Below are 17168 nucleotides of genomic sequence, written 5' to 3' on the forward strand. Positions count from 1 at the left end.
TCCTTCCTTCCTTCCTTCCCTCCTTTCCTCCTTCCTTTCCTCCTTCCCTCCCTCCTTCCCTCCTTCCTTCCCTCCTTCCCTCCCTCCTTCCCTCCTTCCTTCCCTCCTTCCCTCCCTCCTTCCCTCCTCCCTCCTTCCCTCCTTCCTTCCTTCCTTCCTTCCTTCCTTCCCTCCTTCCCTCCTTCCTTCCCTCCCTCCTTCCCTCCTTCCTTCCCTCCTTCCCTCCCTCCTTCCTCCCTCCTTCCTTCCTTCCTTCCTTCCTTCCTTCCTTCCTTCCTTCCTTCCCTACTTCCTTCCCTCCTTTCTTCCTTCCCTCCTTCCTTCCTTCTTTCCTTCCCTCCTTCCTTCCTTCCTTCCTTCCTTCCTTCCTTCCTTCCTTCCTTCCTTCTTTCCTTTCTTTTTTTAATGCTATCAGGGTTCCCTCCCATCTACCCACCCATTTGTTGTTATGCATGTTTATATTAGTTTATATTGTCACTCCTCCATCTTATTCAATGAAAAAGTACTGTACCTTCTCCAGATGCTTTCCTCCCTTAGTCTTGGAGATGAAGGGGGAATGGGAATTGCCTCAGAGCCCTGTTCTAACATGAATCTAGTTTGTCTAGCCTGAGTTTGAATCTCATCAGTGGCCACTGTCCTAAACAATTTGAACAGTTCAGACCATTCTATCAGACTTTCTCATGACATATGAAATCATATGCAGACTTGTAGGCTAGGGTCTTGTTGCAGAAAATGCTAAGAGCAGCTCCAACAAAAGCTCCCTAGTATCCTTATAGGAAACTAGAAGCCAGAGCCAGTCACACAAAATAAAGCATAAAAACATAGGCTCACAGTCCAAAATGTAGAAAATTGAAATGATGCTTTGTGTAGAAAATACTCCATTAATCTGCCAGTATCAAATTATTGAAGTCTTGCTTCTAAGTAGGTTTTTGATCTTACAGAAGCAATAAGAAAAAAAAGATAAGATCTATATCATTTGGAGTGGAACTCAAGGTACTGAATGACTCAGAGAGAGGCACAAGTAAATACAAGTTGGATGGAGCCTGAGATTCTTGCTGGGGAAGAAGTTCCTCCAATTACTCATAATGCTAGCAATTGGCCCAGCCCTTGGGTGGAGCCCTTGTGAGTAAGCTGGAAAACACAATGCTTTCTGCTTTGTCAGACTGGGGAGAAGGGAGGAATTCTTGTTCAGGTGTACCTGAGAACGACAGTGCTAGGGACCCAAGATCAAAATTCCAGTAGATGAGGGATGGAGATGAAAGGGCCAAAGGGAGGAGGAGGCAGTGTCTGAAGCAAAAGGAAGTAGAGAACACAATGAGATCTAAGAGGGAGCTACATGGAAGTATCATATTTTAAAAATTCAAGTGACATAATGTCTGGGTAATCAATTATTTCATTAATAATGCCAGTATTTTATTGATAAAAGAGGTCAATGGCACTCTCAAATGCCAAAGACTCCTCATGCTAGTGGGCTCACAGTTTATATGCCCTTGGAGGAATGGGTGTTCCTGAGGGTGGCAATCAATTCTGGTTAACAATTAATGAGAAAATGAATATTATAATGAGTTTGGGCTCATTTGGATCACCCAAGTCATGGACACAGAGACTTACCCATTTCCATATTACAGTCTGACAAAAGAGAGAATCCTCATTTTCTCAGACCTGTCTGAGTAAACACAATGAGTAAGAAATCAGGGGAGGTTCTTATATTCACTTAAGCCTATCAAGGGGCCAAGGGGCAGGGAAGATCTTCAGATTCCCATTACCATTACACCATGCCCTTTCGTACCTTCCCTCTCTTCCCCCTTTCATCTCCTTTTTATGTGTTTTCTTTCTCCATTATAAAGCAACAACAACAACAACAACAACAATAAACAAGCAACAATATTCAAGAGCAGAGGCCATATTTCTTTTTTTTATATTTGTATCCCCACAGTTCTCAACACAATGCAAAGTATTTATTACATAGTTTTTTTGAAATGGATATTTATTGCTGTATATTTTGAATCCTCTCTTACATTCTACTGTGCATAAATAAGACAATGCTTTTTTTCTCTTTTCTTATTTTTTATAATATGTTTCTTTTCTTATTGCATATTTAAGTGTTAATATTTGTCTAAATTAAATTTAAAAAAAAGAAAAAACAAAAATGGATGAGAGAAAAACAAAGGAATAAAAAACACTTATGTGGAGATTTTTCATTGATATTTGACTCAATAACTTAAATCCTTGGTTCTAAATTTTTGTTGGTATTATGAATATGTATATAGCAACAATTGGCAGTACTTGGCTTGAATGTGTATCACCTTAATGTCTATGTCATTAACACAGAATGAAGTATGCAGAGGATGTAGGACTATTTTTGCCTTTCTTTTTATCTCTATTGCTTAGCAAAGTGCCTGGTACATATTAAGCACTTGAAAAAAATGCTCTTTGCTTGCCTCTGGTAGAAAGATTGCTGAATTTGGAGTCAGAGCAGGCAGGCTCTACTACCAGCATCTCTGTGGGTGAATCCACTCTCTGGGTCTTTTCCTCAGCTGTAAAATGTGGGTTTGTACTAAATGACCTATATGGTCCTTCCCAGCTCCATATCTATGATGCTATGATGAAAGGGAATCTAGCTATCTGAGGAAAGTGGAAAATGTTTAAAATAGTGGCATGGGGGGGGGGGGAATTTGATCATTCACATGGAATCGAATAACAAAAGAAAACATCATTCAGCAAGGCCCACCTAAGGTGAGAATAATGTCAATTTATACTGGAACCAGGGTTCTGCATTTGTGATTTTCTCTAGTGAAAATATAGTATTATAAATATGGAACTGCAAGGGACCTCAAAGGCTGACTAGTCTAAAATTCTCATTTCACAGATAAGGGAAGGGAAGTCCAAGACGGCGAAGGGGCTGATTCAAGTTTACACAGAGGCAAGCATAAGAGTAGAGCCAATAACAGAGAAAGTGTATGGTAGAGTTTTACCCAGAATTGGTAAGGTGGTTGCATCAGACAGACAAGGGAGCAAAGGACTCTACGTGTATCCTTGCAACTGTTGACCGTGGGTATCAAGACACAAATGAAGTCAGAAAGGGAATGAAGGACTGGAAGAAGAGGGAAGGGTAGAGGACCTAAAAATCATCAGTCGATTCATTTCAGTTCCCTTCAATTCAATTTGGTTTATTTTAATTCAATTCAGCAAGGATTTCTTAAGTGCAATGTGATACAGTAGAAAGAAAATTAGTTTTGATGTCTGAGCACCTGGGTTCAAATTTCTTATGCTTACTACCTGTTTGACCTTAGGCAAGTTACTTAGTCTTCCTGGGCTTCATTTTCCTCAAATGTAAAATAAGGGAGTTTGCTTAGATGGCTTCTGAGGTCCCTTCTAGTCTTCTCTCCATGATCTTATGTGCCATTCATTGTGCTAAGCATGGGAAAATAAAAGGAAAGAGTCTGTTTTTCAAAGGCTTATATTTTACTGAAGAAGACAATATGTATACAGAGAAGTAAATATAAGATATATACAATGTACTTGGGTGTGTGTGATAAAAATATAGGGAATCATGACAAATGTAGGGAGTATGAGAAATACAAACCCAGGATAGGTTGCAAAGTTTATCAAAAGAATATTTCTCTCTGATCTGAATACATGTGGCACACACAGGCTGAGTGTATCATCTGACACATTTTATCAAGCCCTACTTGGTAATATTTCACATTCCAGCATACTTATTTTTCATCATCCACCCTGCCTACTGCTAAACTCTCCAGATCAATGGGCTTTGCCATCTGCCCTGATGCATAATGGTTCCTCCCTGACCTAGCTGGAACCATAATTAAATCAATTGTTACTGGAAATGAACTGTCAATCAATCAATCAATATTTATTAAGTGTTTACTAGGTGCCAAACATTCACAATCCCAGTGTACTTTAAAGTACCCTTTCAGGGCCACTCTGCTCTATAGAATTAACTTCCTGCTATTAGAATGTAAGTTCCATGGGGGCAGGAACTGTCTCCTTCCTGTTTTTGTATCCCCAGAATTTAGCACAGTACTTAGCACACTGTAAGTGCCTAATATACTCATTTTCTTTTATTTCTTCATTTTTTCACTCATTCATTCATAGCTGTAACCAGAGAGGAAAATTTCTGCTTCTTGGAGATGGAGCAGTTTTGAGTGATGATAGATGTGTATCATCTGTTGAGAAGGAGGCTAAATGTGGAGATAATGGTCATGGAATGTGAGAAGTTTGAGGACAATATGTGGGAAATGTCATCAACCGTGATACTGAAGTCACTTGCAATTGAGAATTTAATGGCATTTTAAGACTTTTGAAAATGAATGCAAAAAAAGAAGGAAGAGGAATGGTAGTTCAAATCAAATTCCTAGTTACTGTGTTTTCCTGATAATAAGACCTATCCCGAAAATAAGCCCTCCCCTTACTGTGTAAGATTCCTCTAAAATAAGCCCTCCCCCGAAAATAAGCCCTATTGAGATTGCTACTGTAGTACACGCTGCGCTCCGAGCTGCATCCAATCAGAGCTGCAGCAGTGAGCGTGTCATCCTGTTCTTCCCCAGTGATTTGCTTGCTGGCGCCATTGAGAGCAGTGCCACGGAGGAGAGCTGAGGCAGGACAACATAAAAACCCGGTATGTAAGCGGGAGTGAGGGGGCATGATGGAGGATAAAAAGGGCACTATGGAGGAAAAGAGAAGAACTCAGGGGGCATGATGGAGTGAAAAGAAGGACTGATGGTCATAATTTTATTATTCTGTCTGTTTTGACCCCCAGACATGAGTACAAAAAGGAAGAGCTATACTGTTGAGTATAAGAAAGCAATTGTAGAGGAGTCACATGGCAAGAATCTTGCAGTTTTCTGTAAAGAAAAACTTTTGGATCTTCGAATGGTCAGAAAATGGAGAGCAGATTATAATAACCTCAATCAACAGGTGGATGAGGGAAAAAGGAAAAAGCACAGGTCTGGATCAGGTCAGCAGCCCTTATATCCTGACTTGGAGATCCTCATTGGTGAATGGATTGCTGACAGGAAAGCAAAGGCCTTGGTTGTGCGCAGGGCTGATATTCAAGCATTTGCCCTTTCAATGGCACCAGAGTTTGAAATGGTCTCAGAAGGATTCAAAGATCACAACACTGGTTGGACGGTTTCCTTCAACGGTATGAACTGTCCCTAAGAAGATCAACAACGCTGCTTAAGCTGGAAGATGCTGAAGTTATTAAACGTGCACTTGCATTCAAGTCCTTTATTGATAGGATCGACATTTCCAAGTACCAAACCTGCAATATGATTGCTATGGATGAAACTTCAGTGTTTATGGGACAAGGATCTCAAACAACAATTCATCACAGGGGTGCAACGTCAATCTACATTCCCACCACTGGCTATGAAAGTGCACGGGTCACCTGTGTTTTGGCAATTCGTTTGGATGGAAAGAAAGCCACACCTCTAATCATCAGTAAGGGCAAGAAAGATAAGATTGAACGTGTATCTGGCATTTACGTTCTTGAAACCGAAAAAGCCTGGTGTACACAAGCTGTTATAAGAAAGTGGGTTGATTTAATGCTGCCACTTGTTATGCGAGGTAACCAAAGAGGTCTGATAGTCTGGGATTCAGCCAGCACTCACCTTGCTAAAGAAATGAAGAACTTCCTTGCAGAGAGAAGAATAGATCAAGTAATGATTCCTGCAGGAATGACTGCCTATCTCCAGACCCTTGATATTGCAATAAAGAAGCCATTCAAGGACCATTTGCGCATGGAAGTCAATGACTACATTGAAAATAGAATGGAAAGAAATCAGCGTGGAAACTTTGTGAAGCCCTGTCTGCAAGAAGTCGTGACTTGGGTGAAGAAGTCATGGGATAAAATTACTGACAGCTGTGTTGCCAAGGCACTACGAGCAGGTTACCTGGACAAGACATATTCATTTAAAGAGAGCTATATTGCTGGACGTGACAGATTGGGTCCACTTCTTCTGAAGGAAATGGAGGCGCAAGACATCCAGGACGGAATTCAGAGTATGGACACTTATGACGATGTTGTTGAAGAAGATGACATGATCATTATTGAATAAAGGTACATTATTTTTACATTATTACATTTTTTTGTTCACATTTACCTGTTTATTAAAATTGCTGTCAATGTTCATTAAAATAAGCCCTCCCCTGAAAATAAGCCCTCTGGTGTTTTTCTGTCCAAAAAAATTAATAAGACAGTGTCTTATTATCGGGGAAACACGGTAACCTTGAATCTAACGCAGGAACTATTGTTTTATATTTTAAATTGCTTTTGTATGTCTATCTCCAGTGCTCACCAAAGAGCAGGAGCTTAATAAATGTCTGCCACGTGAATGAATTTGTGGCTGTTCTGCATTTCCCAGAAAGCAGGGGGGCATAGTGGGAAACATACTGGACTGGGAGTCCGGGTACAAGTCCCTGATCTGCATGACTTTACGAAGTCACCTGGGTTATCAAGTTCTGTTTGCTCTTCTGGGAGTTGCAGGACATTCTCTCCAAGGTCTTCCTCAGCTGTCTCTCCATTTCCTACTGCTTGTCAATCACACCTTAAGTCTTTAATCTGTAACCCAATTAAAACGTCTCTCCTTCGGGGAACCTGGCCAGTCACTGGCCCCCAGCAAATAATAACGTACTGATCTCCGACCTGCGCATCTTCTCAGCAGCCGAGTTTGCGCCTTTCAAATGCCTAAGTCAGCAAGAGTCTGCATCCCTGCTCTCCACCCCAGTTCATCTCCTTCAGAAACCACGCCCACTTCCCTGAGCAAAGCGAAGGAATTATGTCCTCCATGACGCACCGTACGGCAGGGACGTAGTGCGCAGGCGCGGCTTCCCGGTCTCCGGGAGTGGCGTGTTCCCCTCCCCCAATAAAGCCGCTTCCAGGCTTTGGAGCGACGGTGGAGTCGGAGCTGCGACCCCCGGACTTCCTTCCTCGAACCCGCGCTCCCTTTTCCTCCACCGGTGGCGGCGTTGGCGCAGAGCCATGGCCGAGCGCGGGGAACTCGACTTGACCGGCGCCAAACAAAACACCGGAGTATGGCTCGTGAAGGTAAAGACCGACGAAGCCCCGCCCCCAGATCCCCCCCTCCCCCCCCCACCCCCCCCCCGCCCCCCGCCAACCTGGGGTCCTGCCGCCGCTCCCCCAGTGATCTTGCCTTTCTCCCCCCAAATCCACGGGGGTAGCCCCGGAATGGACTGAGAGATAGTTATTGTAGCAGCATTTATTAGACACTTGCTGTGTACCATGAGCTCAGCTCAGCACTTTGGGGGGTCAAGGCTGGGGGTGGGAATGCAAAGTTGAGATAGCCCTCACTGTACTTGGGAGGAGTATAACATGTGCCCAGAGAAGAAAGTGCGGAACGTGGGGTCACAAATTTAGAGCTGGAAGCCCAACTCCTTCATTTTACAGAGGAGGAAACTGAGGCACAGAGCAGCAGAGTGACCTGGTGCCGGCACACAGCCACCAAGTGTCTGAGTCTGTATCTGAGCCCAGACTCATGACTCTGGAGCCCAGTGCCCCAGCTGGCACATGCCTTCCAGCCGTTCAGGAGGGAGCCCCAGCACCTGGGAGGGTGATGAGGTGGGGGTGGGGGGGGTGGGGGGGAGTGGCCCAGGGGCAGAGGGGAGCCCCCGGCTTCGAGTTAGGGTGTGCTCGGTGCTTCTGGTCCAGAGCCTCCAGGATTCCCTGAGTTTCCCCAGGTATCCTATTCGAGGCTGTCCCGGGGCTGAGCAGCAGCAGTGTTTATTCTGCACACAGTCTTAAAGCCCCTGAGGAGTGTGGTGTAGCGGTACAATTTAGATCCTATAATGCTTCTGCTTTCTTGGAGTTTATAGGCTGCTGGAGGGACAGAGAGCTGCCCTTTTACAAGGTGAGCTGTTGTAGAAATGGGGAACAATCGGTTAAGGATAAAAAGGAAGAAAGTAATTAAACTTCCGGGAAACGTGTATCCTTAGGGAGGCAGAACAGAACACTGGTTTAAGTCAGAGAGGAAGAAGATAATTAAGCTTCCTGGAAAGGTTAGTAAAGTATATTGTTGAGAGGCAGAGAGACAGTCAGGAAGACCAGAGTTCAAATTCTGTCTCAGATACTTACTAGCTTTGTGACCCTGGGCAAATCACTTACCCCTGTTTGCCTCAGTTTCCTCATCTGTAAAATGAGCTGGAGAAGGAAATGGCAAACCCCTCCAGTATCTGCCAAGAAAATCCCAAATGAAGTCATGAAGAGTTGGATACAACTGTAATGAGTGACAAACAAAAATGCTAGTTAAGGATAGAAGGGAAGAAGGTAATTAAGGAAAAGTTATTTAAGCCTATTGTAGAAAGGCAGAATAGAATAATGGTTAAAGTAGGAGGGGAAGAAGGTAAATAATCAGGGTAAGTTTCATGAAAGAGGTGATGCTGGAGTTGAGCTTTAGAGGGGGAGGGACAGCATTTCAGGCTTAGGTAAGGTGGTGGGATATCATTACCTGGGTGGGTAAGCAGATTTTGATAGATGTGATAGTGGAAGGATAATTCCTAGCAGCTGATTTTCCCCACTAGACATCATAGGAGGTATTTTCTAATCCTTAAAGTATGTATCTGAGACACATTTTGAACAGTGCCAAGCCACTTGCTTCTAGGCCTCTTGCATCAGAGTGGCGTTCTTACTGTCACATTTTAAATGGACCCAGTGAGTGGTCTGGTGGACCTAAGAGGCCATTAACCAAAGGAGAAGCTGTGTATCTATTAATTTGGTCATATTGTATTCCACTTGCATTAATTAGTTTTATGGGAATTTAATCAAATTCTCATTCATGGCATGTTATCAAAATCTGTTCTAATTCTTCTTGCCAGATTTAGTCATGTTTAAAGACAACTTCTAAAGCTATTGAATCAATCTAGAAATAATTATTGAATACCTGCTATGCTAGGCACTGTGAATGATACAAAGAATTTGTGTTCCATGTCTATAAGAAGCTTGTGGTATGGTTGGGGAGGCAAGTCAACACATGAAAAACTGAATAAAATTAAACAACTGAAGGCAAGCTTGCTTGCCCTGTAAAGATAATTTACATGATGCTTTAAAGTTTAGAAAGCCAATTCCCCACTGCAACCCATTTAGGTAGATGTCTCATTGTCCTCTTTTTACAGATAAGGAAACTAAGGCCGAGAGAGGTTAAGTTATTTGCTTGAGGTTGTACAACTGGTTAGTGTAAGAGCAGAGACATGAGCCCAGGGCTTCTAATTCCCAAGTCACTCCATCATGAGTCACTCAGCCAACACCTTCTAGGTGGCATGCCTACTACTGGCTAGGCACCGGGCCTGCTGAGATAAACTCCTACCTTCAAGGAGCCAATATCCTATTGAAGGAGACAACATGTGTGCCTATAAATATGTACAAAATAAATGAGGGTTCAGGGGTTTGTTTTGCTTTGGTTTTAGTGGTGCTTGAGATGGACTTTTCAGGAAACTAATAGGGATTCTCAGAGGTGGGAAAGAGAGAGGAGAGCAGCTTGTGCAAAGGCAGGGAGACTGGAGCTATAGTATCCTGTGTGAAGGACAGCCAGAGGGCAAAGAGTTCATGAAGGGGAGGGATCTTGTGAACTTTAGATAGACAAGCTGGAGCCTGGTGGTAAAGTGCCTTTGATGCCAAATGAGCTCTGCATTTGTGCTTGATCCCAAGGGACAGTGTGGTACAGTAAATGGAGTGTTGTATTTGGAGGGGCCTTGATTTATACCTAGATCAGTGACTTAATAGCTGTGTGATCTTGGCCAAGACTTAACTTTTCTGCCTCTCGGTTCTTCATCTGTAAAATGGGAACATTGGGGTACATGGCTTCCTTCTTTTTTAATCTGAGATAAAGATCGAAATGTCTCATTTTTCTAATTTATTTATTATGAACTTGTATAACCATCAACAAATATAATTTCTATATTCAAAGAACAGGAAAAGGGAATTATATATGAAATTGAAACTTAGGTATAGCTTGTTTTTTCCCTAAGCATAGAATACATTGTACCCTTCTGTTTGTGTATCTGAATCTTCCTTTGCTCTCTTGATATTTTATGTCTCATTAATGCTTTTTTTTTTTTTTGAATGACACTATTATTTCCCTTGTTCCAAAAGCTGGGAAGCAAGAAGTAAGGAGTTCTTTATCTAGGACAGAAGTTCTCAACTTTATTGGGTCATAGGATCCCTTCCATCCTCCCCACCCTAAGCAGTCTGCTGAAGTCTAAGGACTGCTTTTCAGAATACTGTTTTTGATAAACAAACTTTGAAGCTACAGAACCCACAAAATGACAGAGAGAAGCTAACCTCCTGCTGAAGACAGCCCAGCAGGAAGGGGCCAGCACAGCACTCTGGGAGCCTTGAGCAGCCCTGCATGAGCCTGAGGTTTTAGCCTCAGGGCAGCCACAGCCAGCCACCAGCAGCTGTGGCAGTTTTCAGAATTATCAACCCATAGATGCTAAGGACAAAGTGAGAGGTCAGTGCAGTGTGGACTTTGTGAACCGGGAGTTCAGGAGTGTGGTATATCCAGCCTTTGCCTCCTGGAGGAAGAAGTAGCTGAGGCACCAAAGCTGTGCAGCCACCGCCATGTGGCTGTTTCAGCTCCAGGCCTGCAGAGTGTAGGGGGACCAAGTGACCAGTGTGAGGGGTAATTGCTCTTGCTTTAACCTGCTTGGATCTGGATTGCAGTCTAGGGAAGAGGTCCTGGGGTGTGTGTCCAGCTTGCCAGAGTGTGTGGAGGCCTCAGAGAGGGTACCCATCTAATACCTCCAACAGCTGAGAAAACCCCAGCATTTGGGATGAAAGCTCCCTTGTCTGGTGGCAGAGTCCTACTGTGGCAAAAAGCCCAGGGGTCAAGTGACTGAGGGGCGACATGACCAGGCAAAGGAAACAAAGCAGACAGAAGATTCCAACATTAGACTCCTATTTTGGGGACAAAAAGGAGCAAAGCATGGAACAGGAGGAAGACAGCGAAGTCAGAACTCCTGCACCAAAAGCTTCAAAGGAAAATACGAGCTGGTTACAGGCCATAGAGGACCTTAAGAAGCAGATAAGAGAAGTGGAAGAAAAATTGGGAAGAGAAATGAGAACGATGCAAGAAAATTACGAAATGGAGAGTCAACAGCCTGACTGAGGAAAATAACACCTTAAAAAATAGACTAACTCAAATGGCAAAAGAGGCTCAAAAAGGCAATGAGGAGAAGAATACCTTAAAAAGCCAAATTTGCCAGATGGAAAAAGAATCTCAAAAGCTCACTGAGGAGGATCATTGCTTCAGAATTAGACTGGAGCAAATGGAAGCTAATGACTTTATGAGAAATCAAGATGCTGTTAAACAGATCCAAACAAATGGAAGACTAGAAGGCAATGTGAAATATCTCATGGGAAAAACCACTGACCTGGAAAATAGATCCAGGAGAGATAATTTAAAAATTATTGGACTACCTGAAAGCCATGATCAAAGTAAGAACTTAGAAATCATCCTCCAGGAAGTTCTCAAAGAAAACTGCCCTGATGTTTTAGAACCAGAGTGCAAAATAGAGGTTGAAAGGATTTTTCATTATGAATCCTTAGGAATTGTAGATCATTTTAGTGTTCAAAGTTGCTGAGTCTTTTACAGTTATATATTGTTACAGTATTGCAATTACTATATACCTTGTTCTACTCATTTCACTTCAGTTCATACAAGTCTTCCCAGGTTTTTCCAAAATCATTACCTTTAATGTTTCTTACAGTATAGTAGTATTCCATCACAATCACATAACACAATTTGTTTAGTCATTCCCCAATTGATGGGCATCTCCTTAATTTCCATTTCTTTGCCACCATAAGAAGAGTTACTATAAATATTTTTATACATATAGGTCTTACTGCCAGTAATGCTAGGTTAAAGGGTATGCACCGTTTGATAGCCCTTTGGACATAATTCCAAATTGTTCTCCAGAACAGTAGAACAGTTTACAACTCCATCAGTAGTGCATTAGTACCCTTATTTTCCCCTGTCCCCTACAGCATTTGTCGTTTTCCTTTTCTGTCATCTTAGCCAATTTGATGGGTGTGAGGTGGTACCTCAGAATTATTTTAATTTGCATTTCTCTAATTATTAGGGATTTAGAGTATTTTTCATATGGCTATTAATAGCATTGATTTCATACTCTCTGAAGCCCTACCTTGAATTGTACAAGCTTTATAGTTTCAAGTGTGATCCCTGAGCAAAGCTGAAATCTAGGGCAATGAAAAGGAACTTACAGTAGAAATTTGGGGGCGTAACATCTGTTGTAATAGCTGTCGTCCTCATTCCTATTGCTGTATGTCAAATGTAGAAGAGCTGAAGATAAGAAAATGTTTAAGACCTTCCTTCATACCTTGGGAAAATTCTCTGAGCAAGCCTAACCTCAGATTACTTCTTTAGGACAGGAGAATAAGAAAAACATGCAAAAAAATTCTTAAGTGCTTACTATGTATTAGGTAGGCACCATTCTAGTAGCACAAATGGCCTTAACAAATATAAACAATGAAGCAATTCCTTTTATAAGGGGAGAAGTTGAGGAGAAAAATGATGAACCAGGTGCTATGAGAAAAGGGAGAGTAACCTAAGGGGTTGGTTTATTATATCTACCAAAAACTATCTGAGAAATAATGTCTGTGGGTTGGGGGTGGAACCAGGATGGCAGAGTACAAGCAGCAGCCCAGATGAACTTTCCCAACATTCTTCTCCAAAGAATTTTAAAATAATGACTCAAATGAAATTTGGGGTGGCAAAGCCATCAAAAGATCAGGGTGAGATATTTTTCCAGCCAAGACAACTTAGGAGATTGGCAGGAGAGATCTTTGACACCAGGGTAAACTCCCCTATACAACAGAATGATTAGAAACCAGAGTTCATTCAGCATTATGTTGTTTACAAGAGACATGCTTGAAGCAGAAAGATACACACAGTTAAAATAAAGGGCTGGAGCAGAATCTGTTAGGCTTTACCTGAATAGTAGCAATCTTGATCTCAGACACAACAAAGGCAAAAAATAGACCTAATTAACAGATAATCAGGGGAACTACATTTTTCTAAAAGGTGCCATACACAATAAAGCAATATAAAAACTTTTACAGCAGATTTCTTTGATAAAAGTCTCATTTCTGAAATATATCGAGAATTGAATTTATAAAAATACAAACCACTCCCCAGTTGTGATAAATGGTCAAAGGATGAACAGGTCATTTTCAGATGAAATTAAAGCTCTCTATAGTCATGAAAAATTACTCTAAATCAGTATTACTTAGAGAAATGTAGATTAAAACATCCCAGGGCTACCACCTCACACCAATCAAATATGACAAATACTGGAGGGGTTGGAAAATTTGTTGCTTTTTGTTCAGTTGTTTCAGTCATTTCCAACTCTTTGTGACCCCATTTGGGTTTTCTTGCCAAAGATATTTGAAGTGCTTTGCCATTTCCTTCCCCAGTTCGTTTTATAGATGAGGAAACAGAGGCAGATAGGCTGAAGAGACTTTCTCAGGGCACACAGCTAATATCTGAGGCCTGGTTTGAACTCAGGTCTTCCTGACTCCACTCTGCAACCTAGCTATCCCTGAGGGAGAATAGGCACACTAATTGGTAGAGTTATGAACTAGTCTAATCATTCTGGAGAACAATTTGGAACTCTGCCCAAAAGGCTATAAAACTGTGCATACCCTATTACCACATTTACCACTATTAGGTCTATACCCAAAAGAGATCAAAGGAAAACGAAAAGAACCTATATGTACAAAAATATTTATAGTGGCTCCTTTTGTGGTGGTAAAGAATTGGAAATTAGGGGATGCTAATCAGTTGGGAAATGGCTGAACAAGTCATAGTATATGATTGTGATGAGAGTACTGTTGTGCTCTAAGAAATGATGGGGAGGGGGGTATCAGAAAAAAACATGGGAAGACTTTTATAAATTGTTGTGAAGTGAGAAAAAAACCATTGTACATAGTAACAACAATATTGTAATGATGATTAACTATGAAAGACTTGGCTACTCTGATCAATAAAATGATCCAATACAATCCCAAGGCATTCATTTTTTTTTAAAGAAACACTATGGCTAATATGGAACTATGTTTTGTATTATGATTTTGCATGTGTATAATTGATATTAATTTGCTTGCCTTCTCCGTGGTTGGAGGAGACATGGGAGGGAGGGAAAGATTTTGGAACTCAAAATTTAAAAAGAAGAAAAGAATATTAAAAATAAATACTAAGAAAAAAAAGGAAATAAAGTCTATGCTTTAGACTCTAATATTCAAGAGTCTTTGAAATCTGGCTCCAAGCAATGTCTGGAGGTGAGATAAATATCACACTAGGCCTTTCCTATATTCTACATTTCAGCCAAACTGTCTAATTCTGTCTCTCCTCTCATTGTTCTGCCCTCTCCCTTCTCTGTTTCTACTTTCATAATTCACCAGGCATGGACTGGACTCTACATCTTCCTTCCTACTGTTTATATGCAGATAATTCACAAAATGGGGGTAGAATGGAGTGGAGATGAATTCTCTTTTGAATACATAATTTGGGGGGACGTGGGGGACAACCAAGTACAAATATTTAGCAGGCATTTGGGGATATAGAATAGAAACTTAGAGGAGAAGTCCAGGGATAAGTTTGTTAGTGTTCACCCTGTTACATGTAAAAAAAAAAAAAAGCAATTATTTTTTTTTAATTTTGAGTTCCAAATTCTCTCCTTTATTCCTGTTCCTCCTCTTCCTTGAGAAAACAAGCAATTTGCTTTTGATTATATATGTGAAGTCATGGAAAACATTTCCATATTATCCATATTGCAAAAGAAATATGTTTCAGTACTTTTAAAAATCCAGTCTTCAGAGTGTCCTGTTCTTAAAGTATGCTGATTTCCTTTTTATTGCAACACAAGTTAATAGTTTAATAATGGCTTTTGAAGTATATTGCTTACCTGCAGAAGATCATTCAGTAGCATACCTAAAGTCTTTCCTAAAATTAAATGCTGTATCTTTCAATTATGATATTCATAAGACTTTGAAAAGGGACCTGTTTTTGACTGAGAGCAAAAATGCTTACTTTATTATACAAATTGAAATATTTTGTTATTTTTTTTAATCATTCAAAGCTAATGTTTTGTCCCTATCATAGAGCTAGTTGAAAAATTTCGTTGCATCTATATGAACAAAAAGATTTATAGCAGCTCTTTTTGTGGTAGTAAAGAAGTCAAAATTAAGGGAATGGCTGGACAAATTGCAGTATATGATTGTGATAGAATACTGTTGTGCTGTAAGAAATGATGAACCATTTGGTTTCAGAAAAACCTGGGAGGACATATGAACTGATGCAAAGTATAGTGAGCAGAACCAGGAGGACATTGTGCACATTAATGGCAATATAATAATCTGTTGTAAATGACTTAGCTATCCTGATCAGTACAGTGATCCAAGACTATTCCAAAGGACTTATGATGAAAAAATGCTATCTACCTCAAGAGAGAATTGATGAAGTTTGAGGACTATCTTGGGCTTGGAGAAGTCTAGAGAAATTATTTTTTCCACAAATTCCTCATCTTAATCTGCTTCTTGCTACATTTGAGTTCCAATCTTAAGGAGCTAACTCTGGAAACAAGTAGTATAAGACTATAAGAATATAGTTGTTGGTGGTAGAAGGGTGTTGGAAGGGGAGGAGAAACACCATTTGGAATTTAAAGTTACTTGTACTACTTCATTTTATCTCCTTTTCAGGCAGCCAGTATGTCTCCTATTCAATCACAGACTACTGTTATGTTTTATACCTTATTGTGAGTGGACTGGAGCCCTATTTCCAAGAACCCTTTAGGGACAGAGTATAGTTGAAATATATATGTATTTGAAACAGCATTTTTTTTTTACTACAATTTTTTATTGCAAGCAAACTTTTCAGATGAAATTTCTACCATACTGTGTATTAAAACAGACTTTTATAAACTAGCCTGGGAATCATTATTTATAAGATAATTTCTTTTGGAAAATGTGTTCCATATTCCAGACAGCCAGTTTATAAATGAACTTTTAGAACACATCACAGTTGAGGAAATCACCGATATTTGTATTGCTGCTACATTGAATTTGTGAAACTTGCCTTCAGTATATGAGTTATAAAGCTAAATCCATGATATCTTAAACCAGGGGTCCCCAAAATGTAGGTCACAGTCATGAGTGGCAACCATTGCTATAGCTCTTTCTCCCTGCAACTCTTGCATTTTCAAGGGGCAAGTTGTGTGAAGGGTAATGTGGTAGAAAACTCCTTCTCTGACTCTAGGATTCTGCTATCAACACCTCTCAATTCTGCTTTTCTGAAGACATTGGGGAAACTAAAAAACAATGTCTCCCCTTAAACACTGTAAAGACCTTAAACCTAAACAGTAGTTTCCATCCAGGGGAACCTTTGGTAAACCTCAAAGCCACATGCTCATGTGGAGGGGTGGTGATTTCTGGGAAGATAGATGTACCTTGGAAATGAAAATTAACAATTTAACTCAGTCCTGAAATGTTTGCTGTTCATTATCTTTCATTATTTTGTCCTTTCTATAACTTAATTTCTAACCAGAAGGCTTCCAATGTCAAATTAGGTTCCTTGAAACAACTAGAATCTTGTTAACTCAAAATAAATGCTATTGGTTTGCTTGCTGGAGTTCAAGGATTAAGTAAACAGATTAAACATATCCCTTCCCTTCATGAGCAATCAGACTGAGTATTTATTGAGCACTTTGGGCCTTAGGACAGGATATAAGTAGTTAACACTTTTTATTGCTTCTAGGTTTGTTGCTACCCATTCAAAGCCTATAATTCTCTTCCCACCACTTTTGCCCACTCATTCAATGTTCCAGCAGATGCACTGTTAGGATTTTGCCTTGTGGTTTTCTACTTTTATGAAATGGTCTCTAGGAACATATTTTTTAAAGTGGGGACTGCCTGTGCTAGGGACTTCAGATATGTACTGATGAAAAGACAAGCTCCCTGTCCCCAAGTTACTTATTAGGACACACTTGCCAATAATTAATGGGCTACTCTGTCTATAGAAAAACTTTGAATTTGAGTAGTCAGGTCTGACTTCTTGCAAGAGTGTCATCCTTTAAAACCCAGCTCAAGTTCTACTTCCTCTCTGAAGCCTCCTCTGAAC

The 17168-nt window shown here is 40.7% G+C and overlaps 1 protein-coding gene across 2 annotated transcripts in view; it reads left to right on the plus strand.

The window, feature by feature from the left end:
- The first annotated feature begins 6834 nt into the window (after window positions 1-6834).
- The window catches only part of GTF2F2 (general transcription factor IIF subunit 2), a 155935-nt gene continuing 145601 nt past the window's right edge, over window positions 6835-17168 (plus strand). The window contains exon 1 of one of the 2 annotated variants that reach the window (XM_069068722.1): window positions 6835-7069. In XM_069068722.1, the coding sequence (XP_068924823.1) occupies window positions 7004-7069 (66 nt within the window). In that variant the 5' untranslated portion in view covers window positions 6835-7003. The remainder of the gene's footprint in view (window positions 7070-17168) is intronic. The other variant, XM_069068723.1, reaches the window with a different exon arrangement.

The sequence above is a fragment of the Petaurus breviceps genome, unplaced genomic scaffold (genome assembly GCF_028583685.1).
Source record: "Petaurus breviceps papuanus isolate PSGF00001 unplaced genomic scaffold, PetGlider_PUasm1.0 90769, whole genome shotgun sequence".
Classification (NCBI taxonomy): Eukaryota; Metazoa; Chordata; class Mammalia; order Diprotodontia; family Petauridae; genus Petaurus; species Petaurus breviceps.